The following is a 14014-nucleotide window of genomic DNA, read 5'->3' on the forward strand; positions in this document are numbered from 1 at the left end:
TATAGATGGGATGCTACAGGATCTGTTTGGCACAGTGTTGTCCGCAGTGATGATAGTGGAGAGGGCACACCGCTCTCTAGGACCAAGTCCTAAGCCAGGCCGCCACCGCGACTGATCATTGCACGCCTCCTGATCTATTCTGATAGGGACGCTATACTGCGAGAGGCGAGGTCACGGGCGCCAGTCACATATAAGGGTGACACGTTGTCCTTTTTTCCGGACTATACCCCTGCAGTACAGGCGGCTAGGAGAGAGTTTATATCAGCGAAAAACTAATGCAAACTGCCTCCATACCTTATTCTATGCTATACCCAGCCAAACTAAAAGTAACGCATGATGGTCAAACACACTTCTTCACTGACTCAAAGTCAGCCCTGAAATTTGCAAAACATATTAGTAAATCTAAACCTCGCCAGAGCGGAGGAGAGGACACGGCAGCAACGTCAGGACTGGATGAAGTGGACTAATTCTGATACAATGTCTTATGCCGACCTCCATGGTCGGGGAATTGGGCTTTGATTCTAATAGTATTGCAACTGTGTTTATATCTCTGTTTTCTCTTTCCTTCTTGAATCCATGAGGCGATTGTTGAGATGCACTGGTTTATGCCTCCTAGGCGAGTTCGCAGGGGGCGGGCGACACTATTCTGATTGCGTTACCTGGCTCATAGGATGGTTAGCGACTTTACACAGGGCAGGTACTGAGCGATGGGTCACAAATGGATTTTCTTTTTCTCACGTGATGGTTGGTGATATGGGGCACAGGCGAACTTCATAGTTTCAATCTGGCACCCACACCTCGGTGTGAGTACTCGCTGCCGGTCCTCTTTCCCCAGTGGGTATTCCCCAAATGTTGAGTTACATGGGTTGTGGGGGGAATGGATGGATGAAGAGTGCTCTTCGAGCTCGACCTAATTGGGAGGTTGGAGTGGGAGGGGAGTGGAGGGGGTGGGTGAGAGGTGTTTATTTGTGTTGAATTTTTGCTTTTTTTGTTATACATGTTGCACTGAAGTCGATTGGAGTATGGTGTGTAAAACATGAACGTATGCCTGGACGTGGGGCTAATTGTGTCCCTCCGCGGTTGCTCGAGGGGTTACTGGTTTTGTCACATCCAGCTAGAGGTAGCTATGAGTGACGTGATTCGACTGTTGACATGGAATGTGAGGGGCCTCAATTCACCTAAAAAAGTAAGGCAGATTTTGGCCTACGTCACTAGGCATTCGGTTCACATAGCCCTACTACAAGAGACGCACTTGACAAAACACACGGAACGTGGTATTGCAGGAAGGTGTGCGGATTTTAAAGTAGCGACTTCGTACTCATCTTATGCAAGGGGCACGATGATTCTGGTTAAAAGAGGGGTTGAGTTTCAACCAGCCCGTATGCATGTGGATGAGGAGGGCAGGTGTGCGATGGTACAGTGGAAGCTACGAGGCACGCCGGTAACTATGATTAATATGTACGGCCCAATTGTGGATGACCCGATATATTTTTCCCGGATGTATAGTGTGCTCAGGGGTTGGCCAGAAGCCACTGTGCTATGGGGCGGCGACTTGAATACATATTTAAACCCGGATTTAGATAAGTCTAACCCACTGACTCATTGCACCACCCGGGTTTTAAGGCCACGATTAGAGGAGTATGTACTAGTATGGCTGTAGGTATACTGCTCGATATACGGACACAGGTGCTAAACAAGGAGAACACCCTGCGTGAACTAGAACGCGAGTATGCCACGTCACACACGACGAGCGTACTAGCTCACATAAAAGAGTCACTCACTGAGTAAGAGACATTGGCTGAAACTGAATTAAAGTACCTGTCCCGCAGACACGGCGCAAAGGTATGGGGAGAGTGGCAGACCAGGACGCATATTGACGAACAAGATCGCCAAGAGAAAATGCGTATAGATATGATTACAGACGATGATGGGGGAGTACATTATCATCTGTTGGCCATTACAGAGCAATTCAAAAGTTTCTACGCAGACATATACACCTTCAGGGGTGGCGCGACGGAGGCCGAGATGGAGGAATATTTAGAGGAGGTGGCGAACGCCTGGCTTTCAGACGCCAATAGGGAATATATTTGCAAGCCTATAGATGAACAAGATGTTAAAGCAGCAATTTCGGCATTATCTAATGGTAAGGCACCAGGGCCTGATGGTCTCACGGCGGAGTTTTATAAGAGATATGAGGATTTAATTGCACCTCACTCACTTGAAGTGTGCGCTGAGGCGCATGAGGTTGGAAGGTTACCGCCGACAATGCGACAAGCGCTGATAATCACTCTGCTTAAAAAAGACAGACCCCCGGATAGGTGTGACTCTTACCGCCCTCTTTCGCTGATTAACATAGATGCAAAGATTTTGGCTAAAATTCGAGCGATCAGGCTATAGCCACTGATGCCACGACTGGTGTTGCCTGATCAGTCAGGCTTTATACCTGAGAGGTCCACATCACATAATCTTCGCACTATCTTCTCTGTGTTCCACATACTTGAACCGAATCTGTCAGCTGCGGCTGTATTGCTAGACGCTGCAAAAGCTTTTGATTCGGTGGAATGGAAATATATGTTTTTTATCCTGCGACGGATGGGATTTCCTCCATTATTCCTACAGTGGATAGCGGTACTGTATGCGGAACCGTCGGCAAGGGTGAGGGTTGGAGGTTTGACTTCGGGACCTTTCAGCATAGGGAGAGGAACACGCCAGGGATACCCACTGTCCCCATTGCATTTTGCGATCATTTTGGAACCCTTGGCGTGCGTTATTAGGCAGCGACACAGACAGACGGCGCTTAACTTTACCTACCGGCCGGTGGCTATCTCGTTATACGCGGACGACATGGTGCTTTTCGTTCGCGAGCCATCTCTGTACCTATCCCAGTTACATCGCGAGTATATCAGATTTGGCCACCTATCGGGCCTGTCTATTAATTGGGACAAATCCATCATTGTTCCGCTAACAGAGTCCACCTCGCAGCCTGATCTGGAATATCCACTTGTGTGGTCTACAGACCCGGTTAAATATTTGGGGGTGTGGATTCACAGAGACACAAATATTGTGATACGTGAAAATTACGGAAGAGCGTGTATTAAACTGGAACAGCAGGTGTAGATATGGCTCTCGCTGCCGCTGTCACTGGCGGATCGAATTGCTCTGATTAAAATGGTGGTGCTGCCGCGGTTTCTTTATCTGTTCGATAATATTCCAGTGGTGCTCACAAAGGAGTTTTTTTGTAATGTTCGGCGCATGTTGCTACGGTTAGTTTGGAGCGGCAAGCACGCACGGGTGAAGTGGTCGACTCTCACTGGCGGGTATGACAGAGGGGGGTTCGAGGTACCGGACTTCTATGTTTACTATCTAAGTGCGCAGGCCAAATACGTGTATTACTGGCTCAGGCCACATGCATATACTCCGCATGTTGCGGTGGAGGAAGGGGATGCTTCTCCGGTTCCATTGCACAGCATAATCACTCACCGAGCCAGAGGCACCACGAAAACGGAAATAAATGCTGTCGATGCGACCATAGCAGCCTGGCAGGCAATTGGGCGACTGGCGCAAAAACTACCAATATATGCTCCAGCCATGTACTTTGAGCATCATGCCGCAATGACGGTGACCCATGAAGCACCGTCAATGCGCCTACTCCACGAAGCGGGTCTTCAGCGAATGCAGGACATATAACCGACAGGCTCATTCCTAACATCGGACGATCTGCAATACAGTAGCAATCAGACATTATTATTTAGATTTGCGCTGCATAGGCTGCGACACGCGACCAAACTGCATTACACCACGTACCCTCTAGAACCACCCGTACTCCAATCATTACAGTTTGGCCTCACTACCTCTACTAACAAAAGACTGGTCTATAGACTCTATAGACTGATAAAGGGAGAATGCAAACCTTAACCAGATAGAAGTTGGGAAAGGTGGAATGCGTGTCTCACTGAGCCCATTGCTGAAAAGAATTGGAGGCACATTTGTGAATTGACAGTGCGCTAAGTATGAATGGTAATTTGCGCATTATACATTTTAAATATATACATCAAGTATATTATACGCCTACGCGTCTGCATAGCTTCGGGATACGTGAATCTGATTGCTGTATGCGATGTGGTCAGGGAGGAGCAGATTTTTTACATTTAGCTTGGGGATGCCAAAGGTGAATGAGTTCTGGGAGGGAGTGGTGCAGACCTTAGTGCGCATGACGACGGCGGACATACAATGCACCCCGCTTGTTTGCTTGCTTTGCTGTGTGCCACACCTCAGGAGTGTGACTGGGAGATTTGTACGATTGGCATTAATGATGGTGGCACGCAGAGTGGCGGTAGTCTGGGGGGGAAGGTGCAGTCCAAAAATAGAACAATGGTTAAAAGACCTAGTTTATTGTAAAGAGAATATCAAAGCGCATGCAGAAGAATTGCCAATAATGTCAAGACCACGAGATATCTGGGAACCGCTGCGGGCCTTCCTAATGGCCAAGATTACTGATGATGAGTGAGGGGCTTGGGTAGGGATGCCGAGGGCACTGACGGGAGGACAGGCATTCAAACTGGGTGATGTGACTTTACTCTGATACGACTCTGTAACTCACGATTAAGTATTGTAAACAGATGTTTTTGGTATGTTTTTCTTTTGTTAATTTTGTGTATTCTTGATTTATATTATTTGGTTTTTATATATTTGATGGCATACGTTGCTCCCTGCTGGGAGAATTGAGAACATTGTAGTACATGTGTTCATGGTCTTTGTTATTTTTTTTTTGTTTTGCAAACATGTTCAAAATAAAATAATTTTTTTTTAAATTGGTTATTCTCCAATTTTTCCCAATTTTGCATGCCTTTGTTAAGGCCGCCAATTTGGCTACTTGTGCAGACGTGACTCCCGGTAAACAGGATGCTTCAATGACCCCTGATACCTTACATACAGCATACGCTGCACTGAGTCCTCCTCCCGCTGTTCTCAAGCAAGAGCCATCTACAAATAGTTTATGATCTGGCTCTTTCAGGGGCTCTTCCTTTAGATCAGGTCGGGGCTTGGTACTCATTTCAGTCACATCCAAATAATCATGATCCACTTCATCTTTCACTTCTTCACAACATGGGTCTGGTAATAATGTGGTGGCATTCATCGTTGTACATCTAATCGCTGTCACATTTTCTGCTCCCAGAATCACTCTTTCATACTTAGTCATCCGACTAGGGGTAAGGTGCTGTGTTCGAGTACTTGTTAAAAGAATCTCAACTGAATGTGGGACTTATACCTTTACTGGATGTCCCATCACTATCGATTCACTTTGCTCCAGATTCATACAAGTAGCAGCTACTGCTTTCAAGCAGCCAGGTAAAGCTGAAGCCACAGGATCCAAAGTAGCAGAAAAATATGCTACTGGACGTCAGCTTAATCGATGCCTTTGAGTCAACACTGAGAGTGCACAAGTTTCTCTTTCACAACAGAACTGCAAATTATTTTGTGTAATCAGACATACCTAAGGCTGGGGCCTTACACAGACAATCTTGCAATTTCACGAACGCTTCCAAACAATGGGGTCCTTTGCTCTTTTCCGGGTTAACTGTATCAATTATTTTGCTAGCAGGGAGCACCCAATAATACACTGCCTACAGTACCCAACTACTCCGAGAAACATTCTCACCTCCCTTTGTGTCCGAGGTAGTTGCATTTCTTTGATTATTTTTATTCTTTCTGGGGTCACTTTCTAACTCCTCTTTCTATTCTGTGGCCTAAATATCTAACTTCTTGTTTATAAAACTGCAATTTTTCTGGAGACACCTTGTGTCCTCCATCGGCGAAATGATTCAGTAGTGCAATTGTGTCAGTGATACAATCCTCTCGTGATTTTGATGCCACAAGTAAGAAATCAAAATACTGTACCAGGACTCAATTTCTCGGCATGACCAATGTTTCAAGACATTTTTTCAGGATTTGATTAAAGATCGAGGGGCTCTCTGTATACCCTTGAGGAACTCTGCAACATGCCAAGACACAGTCTTCGAACCTAAATGCAAATAAAAACTGGCTGTCTGGGTGCAAAGGAATGGAGAAAAAGTCTTGGCATAAATCAATTCCTGTAAACCAGCCTGCATTCCAGGGTATCTGATAAAGGATCACTGCTGGATTTGGCACTACGGGGCAACAAAGCACTGCAATTTTGTTGATCTTTCTCAGATCCTGCACTATCCTGTATTTTCCACTAGGCTTTTTGAGTCCTATTATAGGCGAATTACAAGGACTACCTATTATTTCTTTTAAAATGCCTTGTTTAATCATTCGGTCAATTTCTGGAGCAACTCCTGCTTTCACTTCTGGACTCATTTTGTTCTGTTGGGTGTTTGGAAAAACTGCACCTTCTTTCACTGTCACTTTCATTGGATCTACATTTGCCATCTAGCCAATATCTTTTCCTGTAAAATCCCACACTTCTGGGTTTACTGTTCTCAACCCTTCTGGTAATTCATTTTCAGTCATTAATGAATACATTTCATTTACTTTAGTGCCTTGCTTAGCCAGCAACATCTTACATATACCTTCTTCATCAGGGGTTTGGAAAGCAACACCATCCGGTGTGCAGTTCATTTTGCACAATAGATCTCTACCTAACAGATTTACTGGACTGGAATCACACACTACGAACCGATGCATATCTTTAGAATTTCCAATATGTACTTCCATTGGTTTTGTAAGTGAGGTTCTAATCTGTTGATTCAACACTCCTACAACTTGGATGGACTCTTCTGAGAGGGGTAGGTTTGGGATGTCTGCTGTTCTCACAGTAGACCTGGTGGCACCAGTATCCAATAGAAAAGTGATATCACTACCTTCCACTTTCCCGTCAATAAATGGACCTGACTGATCTACCGGCAAGGATGCGCCAAGTACGCACTCCTCTTCCTCCCCCCTCAGGCACCTTCATTGCGCATATTCCATCTCGTTAGCATTGTTCTGTAAAAAATATTGCATAACTGCAGAATATTTCTTACCACTTTCTCCTTGAAATCCGGTGTTCACACTGTGTCTTTGAGAGTTCACATAGTTGGGCATAGGAGCTGGTGGCACCTGAAACTGTGGAGTGACTACCTGCTGCGGCTGATTCATAATCACCTCATTCTGCGTCTGTGAATTTAAATTTTGATTGGGCCCATTATTAATCTGAATACTCTTACACTCGTTCTTCCAATGTCCAAGCTTTCCGCACGCATGACAAGGAAACTTCTTCTAAACATCCTCTCTATTCATTTGTCCTCCTAATTTACCACCATTCACTGCATTATCATTCTGATTCTGCTCTTTCGTCTGACAATCAGTTTGACTGTTCAACTTAATTTCCTGCTGTTCTGCCAATTTCACTTGTGCCCACATCATTTTCTCTTTTAGCTTTCTACTCCTTGCCTCAATGTCGTCTCCGCAATATTTGGCATATTTCAAAATGTCGTCGATCGGCTTTCCCTGCCAACACAACATGTGCTGTTGAATCATCTGACTAATCTCCGGTTTCAGACCATACACAAACCGATACACAAAATGTCCCATATCCTTATCACCAATGTTTTCAAATCCACTATACTGCTGAAATACCTGCAATAACCGCTCATAATATGTATGCACAGACTTGAGTTTTTCTATCTATTTTTACCCAATCTGTCTCTTTTGGAGAGATTTTCGATATCTGAAAAGTAATTACTTGGTGATATTTCTTCATCACCTCATCTGAGGGTGCTCCTGTTTTCGAGTCTCAAGCATACTTCTCATTGGCCAATCGACTGTAATCTTACATTCTGTCCCTAAATCAGCTGGTACCACAATATCAAACAACCCATCTAGATCCTTCAACAGAACCTTTGAAACTTTCACAAATCTTTCAACCTGTTTGTACCACTCAACTGTTTTTTCTCTGAACCTAGGGAAATCATCCGTAAATGACAACATATCCTGTCTGCTCCATGGGACATGAACATATCCACCCCCAGGAACCTCCCTCATGGGACACAATCTTTCTGCCTTTTCTTTTAATAAGAATGCAGATGATGCTTCCTTTGCTTGTGCTTCCTCCTTTCTTGTCCACCTAGTTCTCTACGTGTCAATGTCTCCCCACTTTTGTAAAATATTCATCAACTCTTTTACCTGTAGCTTCTTACCAGATGCATTCATATTCTCTAAATCCTGGTCAGTAAACACCACTCGATATGGTTTCTGTAACAATTTTGATCTCCCTATGTCTACTCCAATCTCTGAAGCAAGCTCTGTCAATCTCTCATGAAACAATTTTGCATTCCTGGTTATGCTCATACAAATAAACAACAACTCTTCATCATTGTAAAGGTTCAATCTCTCTATTCCCACATTTCCAGCTATCATTTCTTCCAATTCTACTTTCAGTCTGTAAATATCTAAGATCTTTGAAGTTGAACTTCGTTTTTCTATTCCATGTGCCCACCTTTCTAAATCTTCTGGATTGACTGCAGTTGTGCTTCTGGTTCCTATCGGTACCATAGACCCTTTTTCTTTTGAACTACCAGGTGTAGCTTTTTTGAGGGTTTCAATTATGGGTTCCCATATTGGAAGGTCCATTAATTAAATGACTGAATCGCACTCACTGGTCTGATCATCAGATATTATTATTTATTTTCTGGGATTACTCAAAGGTATTTTTACTTCTTGTAATTTTGGGCCACTCAGTCTGTCTCCATATAATGGGATAACAGGACCTATATTCACTGGTACTGTCAAAGCTTCAGTATTTAAATTCAATTGACTTATTTTCTGTACGACTTCCTCTCTAGTTCTAGTTAATGTTTCTCTTTCTTTGTCTTGACACACCCTATTGACTGATGTATCATGCAGAATTTGAGGGACTGAGGGTGTTTCCATTACTGGTGCACTTGGGGTGACTTTACTGGGTCCTTCTTGATACGGTGGAGGGTTTTTAGTTAAAATGTCCTCCAACAATTCATCATCTGACTCACCATATCCTGTTACATTCATATGTTTTGTCTTTTCCTTACACTTGCTTCCCAACTGTTCTCAGCCATTAACACTGTATATAAACCTTCTGCTACCATAGCTTTTCTCCATTCCTTCATCTGACCTTCACGTGACTCACGCAAATATCGGGGGGAAAATCCTTTATATCTCCCACCTCTGCATTTCTCTCGTTCATATGATTCAGTCTCCCATTCTTCTAAAGCCTCATACTGGGTTAATCTAGGTCTTGGTTCCAAATCATCCATCCTCCTCCTTAAATTCTGAAGAATTCTCCCATTAAACGTACCATTTTCTGGAAAAGCTAGGACTCCATCACCTTTCATATATTCTATCCAATTCTCCAACCATACACAAGTATGATATCCTCTTTCCATCATCATAATTGAAGCAGGCGTTTTTGGTGGCGAAGTAAGAATTCACTCTCTAGTCAATACAGGCTTATCTTTCTTAAAGAAATACTTAATTTTCTTTATAAGTGACATTTTTCTCTTTTCTCCATACATTCTAGATGCACGATACATAAAACAATAATCCCCAAACCCTTGAGCTCTACTAACAGTGTGACTCAAACCAGTAGTAAAATCAGAGTCTCGTCGACCAATCCTAGCGCAGCTTCCATTCAATCAACCAATCAGAACTCAGGCTCGTGGTCTGACCAATGCCAGCGCGACCTTTTTTGTGATGTCAGTTCTACTCCTTACTACTGACCCTTCCTTGACAATCTGATTCTGTCTCACGCCCGCTGTTTCCACCTATCCCAGCGCGGCTCTCTGTGACGTCAGCACTACTCCTGCGGCTGACCCTCCCTTCACAAGGTAATACAAAAACTTATTTTCTTTTACTTTTCTTGAATTAGAAATCCATAAGTACCGACATAACAACATTTTCTACTCTGCCTGTTCCGCTAAACAAAGTCTCAGAATTGCTCCTCTTCTACTGCGAGTAAAAACCTCTGTTTACCCTTCATTCAACTCGAGAGAACCTGTTACTCCTTCAGTGTTACCCTTACTAGGAGATATAAGACCAAAGTTACACCAGCTTACCTTTTGTTATCATTCACTCTCTACTTTTATACAAAATAGTCCCTAATTTAACACTGCCAGCCCTGCGTAGCTTCTCAGTGCTATTCCAACAGACGAGTAACCTCACTGCAGTATGACTTCTGTCACCACCTGCTATTCATTTCCCGGGAATTCTGGACAACATAAAACAGAGACGCTAACTCTTTTATTAAAAATAAATCAATAATCAATACTCATCACCAAACTAGTCAATAATAACCATCCTCTGCTCCAGAAAACTGATCCAGCGGCATACCAACAACTGATACTCCAATACCATATACTCACCTGGGCCCATAAACACACTTACAATTGAGTAAACCGCTGGAGTCAAAGTTTATGATTTTCACAATTCTAGATTAGTTATTTCTTATTCCTAACTAACCTTTCACTGATCAAAATGTTCTTTCCTCTGGTCGATGGACCATTAGTTGAACTAGTTGATGGTGAAAAGACATAAGCTAACTTGTTCTTTATTTAAAAATGAAATAACCACAGACTCGGGAAAGGTTTAAATCTTTATCTAAATTAAATTCATGTGAACCATCTCAAATAATCATTAATCACACCATGTATAGGGTAGCACGAGTAAAAGGATTAAAGGATTTGGGCACAACCTAGTTATGGACGAAAACCCTCACTCACCCGAGGGTGACATGCTTCATCATTGGGTTCCTCCAACACATGGGGACCGCAAGGTACCCCATGTGGGCTACAACTTAACCCCTAGTGGGAAGGAGCTGGAGTGCAAAGCACATGTTGGATCTACCAAATCAAAAAAGGTAAGGAGGGGCAGAGTGCAAAAATTAAACGGTGATTAAAAACTACCTACTCAGGGGCACCAACTTTATTCTTCCTCCCAAAAAGTGGTAGTAGTTAAAAAGCAAGTGAAAGAAGGGTTAATTGTATATACCCTTATTCTAATTAGGTCGACATGTTTCAGCCATAATGACAGTTAAGTTCTGGGCTTTCTTCAGGACCCACGGACCTAAGTCACTCTGCTAACAAAAAGTTCAAATTATTAAATAAAGTTTTCATTTCTAAAGCCACAATACTTGACCAATCTTGTGAATCCTCATTGAGTTGGTAGATCCAACACGTGCTTTGCACTCCAGCTCCTTCCCACTAGGGGTTAAGTTGTAGCCTCACTAACCTGTGTGTTTGTGTGGTGCGCATTAGTTATTCACAAAACGTATTTAATAACATGTTAGTGAGTTAAAGGAGCGGATCGCTTATAAGCAAGTCTCTTTTCTCCGAGTCCTTGCTCCGTCATTGTAAGTGGGTCTATCAAGGAAGAAATTCCACTTACAGCCTGCAGACCAGGAGGATTATTAATTAGTTCTGGATTTCTAAGTATTAGGGATTTTTGTGTGTGAATCATTTAAGATCTACAAATATTGATTATTTTAGTAGAATAATACTTAGCACGTTCCTAGGGCCAGCTTGAGAATAATCTGATATTTGCAGTAATGAGGACTATCAACCCCAATGCTTCACTTTGAGCTACTCCCACCTCCCTCACCTGGATCAAGCACATTTCTGAGATTCATGAAGTGATGGAAAACCTAATTGTTCTTTGGCACCAGGACATGTTTCTGACTCACTTGCACCATCATCAGTTGTAACATAGAGATTTTGCTTCCATGCCATTTTGAATAATATCAATAGGTCACCACACTAGTAAAGATACTTGAGAAGAAAGCCAAAGTTGTGCAATCCAGACCAACACCAATCACAACCAATTTGCCAATTTACTTTGTATTTTGGAGATAATTTTGGTCCCTTTCTGATTGGCCAACACTTGAATTATTGAATAAACAGACTACAATTTCTCTAAGTGAAGGAATACAATTTGCCAATGGTAACACTGTCTTCTGTTTGCTTTTTTCCTTTTTCTCATAGCATGATAACCAAATAATTCACAGAGACCTAAAAGCAGAAAATGTCTTCTACACCAGTAATACCTGTGTGAAGGTTGGTGACTTTGGCTTCAGCACTATAAGTAAGAAAGATGAAACTCTGAACACTTTTTGTGGCTCCCCTCCTTACGCCGCTCCCGAGCTCTTCAGAGATGAGCACTATGTTGGCATTTATGTGGATTTATGGGCACTGGGCATCCTTCTCTACTTCATGGTTACGGGGAGCATGCCTTTCAAGGCAGACACGGTTGCCAAACTGAAGAAGAGCATCCTTGATGGGGCTTACAACATCCCTTCATACGTTTCAGAGCCTTGTCAGAAACTGATCCGTGGGATGCTCCAGGCAATACCAACTGAACGATGCAGTGTTGTCTACATAATGAAAAGCGAATGGTTGAAAGGCATTGAATATCCCAAGCCCTTGGAGCCCTTTAAACTGGACCCAAAGCACTTATCTGATACTGGTTCTCTGAAAGATGAAGACATTGAAGTGAAGAGCACCTTGGAAAATCTAGGGATCACAGAGGAACACATCCGAAACAACCACGGCAAAGACTCTCGAAGCTCCATAACTGGCATCTATAGGATAGTACTACACAAAGTCCAGAGGAGGAGGGCAGTTGAGATTGTCCCAATCCTAACAAGCTCAGACAGCAAAGAAAAGCAATCAAAGAAAAATCACAGATCCTGTCGACAGATAAGGCATACCTCAAAGTTTTGCTCAATTTTATGAACTTTATTAAGGTCTTTTTTTAACTTTTGACCAAATTGTTAGTGTACATTTTTGTATTTTTTAAATAAATCTTGAAGTATTCCTTTGAGTATGTCCAATTGACTATTATTCAAATGAGTTTTCTTCGATGCACTGTATTCTATCTAATGTGGATGTTTTGTAAACAGTTACTTTATATAATTGTTAAAACATTTAGACAAGTTTTCTGATAAAAGACAGAATAGTGCTTGAAAGATGTCCTACCTCACCGCTTTAAGATTAAGGAGGTTGATTTGTAATCCTTTTGCATGTGAGGATGTGTCTGTGCAGGTTCCACTGAGTAACTGCAAAGGGAGGAGGAATAGTTTTCAAAAATGTATCCCAAGTCCTAGCAATAACTTCTCATTAAATCTATCCAAACTATGAATCAAGTACTCAGAGTGACAGACTGAATACTAAGGTTTACCACTTTACAAACGGAGTTCAAGCCTAAGAAAATGTTGGTCATGGCAGACATTACCACACCACTGAAGCCACTGTCTTTGTATCTGTTAAGACATTAGAATTGGCTTAAAGCATGTGTAATTGTAATTGCGCTTCTCTTTCTTCTGGAAATGGGATCATGTGATATTAACATTCACAGATGTGTCTTGTGTCGAAACCTTATGATAATGGTATTGAAATACATTGTATAGTATTTGGTATTTATGCTTGTAGCTGTGATACAGTATACAATGGCTCAGGAACGTTTGCTGCTTGCCATGTCATTCTACTTGTCATTCTGCTTACAGAAATGTTCAAGATTATACAATACTTTGTAGTTCAATACAGATTGTAAAAGGTTGTACTATGCACTTTATTTGTAAAAAGTATTATAGTAGCCAGCATAATACAACATATTTTTACACAGTACCATGGTTGTTCTCTTATTTTTGTTCAAAAGGTGATGTATTTTATTTTTAAGCATAAATAAAGGTTACAGTCTATTTTATAATCCAAATGAATTAAACTATGTTCATGTTTCTGTGTGTACCTTTTTTGTCTTGCACATACTAAAAATTGAATTATTTCTAGGTCTTGCATTGTATGTGAATTTATTGCTTTCGAGCCATGGCAGAGGCTACATGAAAACAATGAAAAACAAATCCCCCCATAACCGTGACATCTTGGCTAATTAACTAATTCCCTCCTGGCTGTAATATTGGGGAAATGTGTTTCTAATAAACGGACCAGTTACCCACCTCTCAACAACTTTAACAGGTTTCAGGGTGACAGCACTAGTTCACACACTTTGAGTGAGCTATAATAAATGGTTG

The 14014-nt window shown here is 42.2% G+C and overlaps 1 protein-coding gene across 2 annotated transcripts in view; it reads left to right on the forward strand.

Moving 5' to 3' along the window:
- NIM1K (NIM1 serine/threonine protein kinase) overlaps positions 1-13714 on the forward strand; it is a 340964-nt gene extending 327250 nt beyond the window's left edge. For both annotated transcript variants that reach the window (XM_085640716.1, XM_085640715.1), the window contains exon 4: positions 11970-13714. In XM_085640716.1, the coding sequence (XP_085496842.1) occupies positions 11970-12719 (750 nt within the window). In that variant the 3' untranslated portion in view covers positions 12720-13714. The remainder of the gene's footprint in view (positions 1-11969) is intronic.
- Positions 13715-14014: the final 300 nt, after the last annotated feature.

Source organism: Triturus cristatus, chromosome 2_1 (assembly GCF_964204655.1).
Source record: "Triturus cristatus chromosome 2_1, aTriCri1.1, whole genome shotgun sequence".
NCBI classification, from domain to species: domain Eukaryota; kingdom Metazoa; phylum Chordata; class Amphibia; order Caudata; family Salamandridae; genus Triturus; species Triturus cristatus.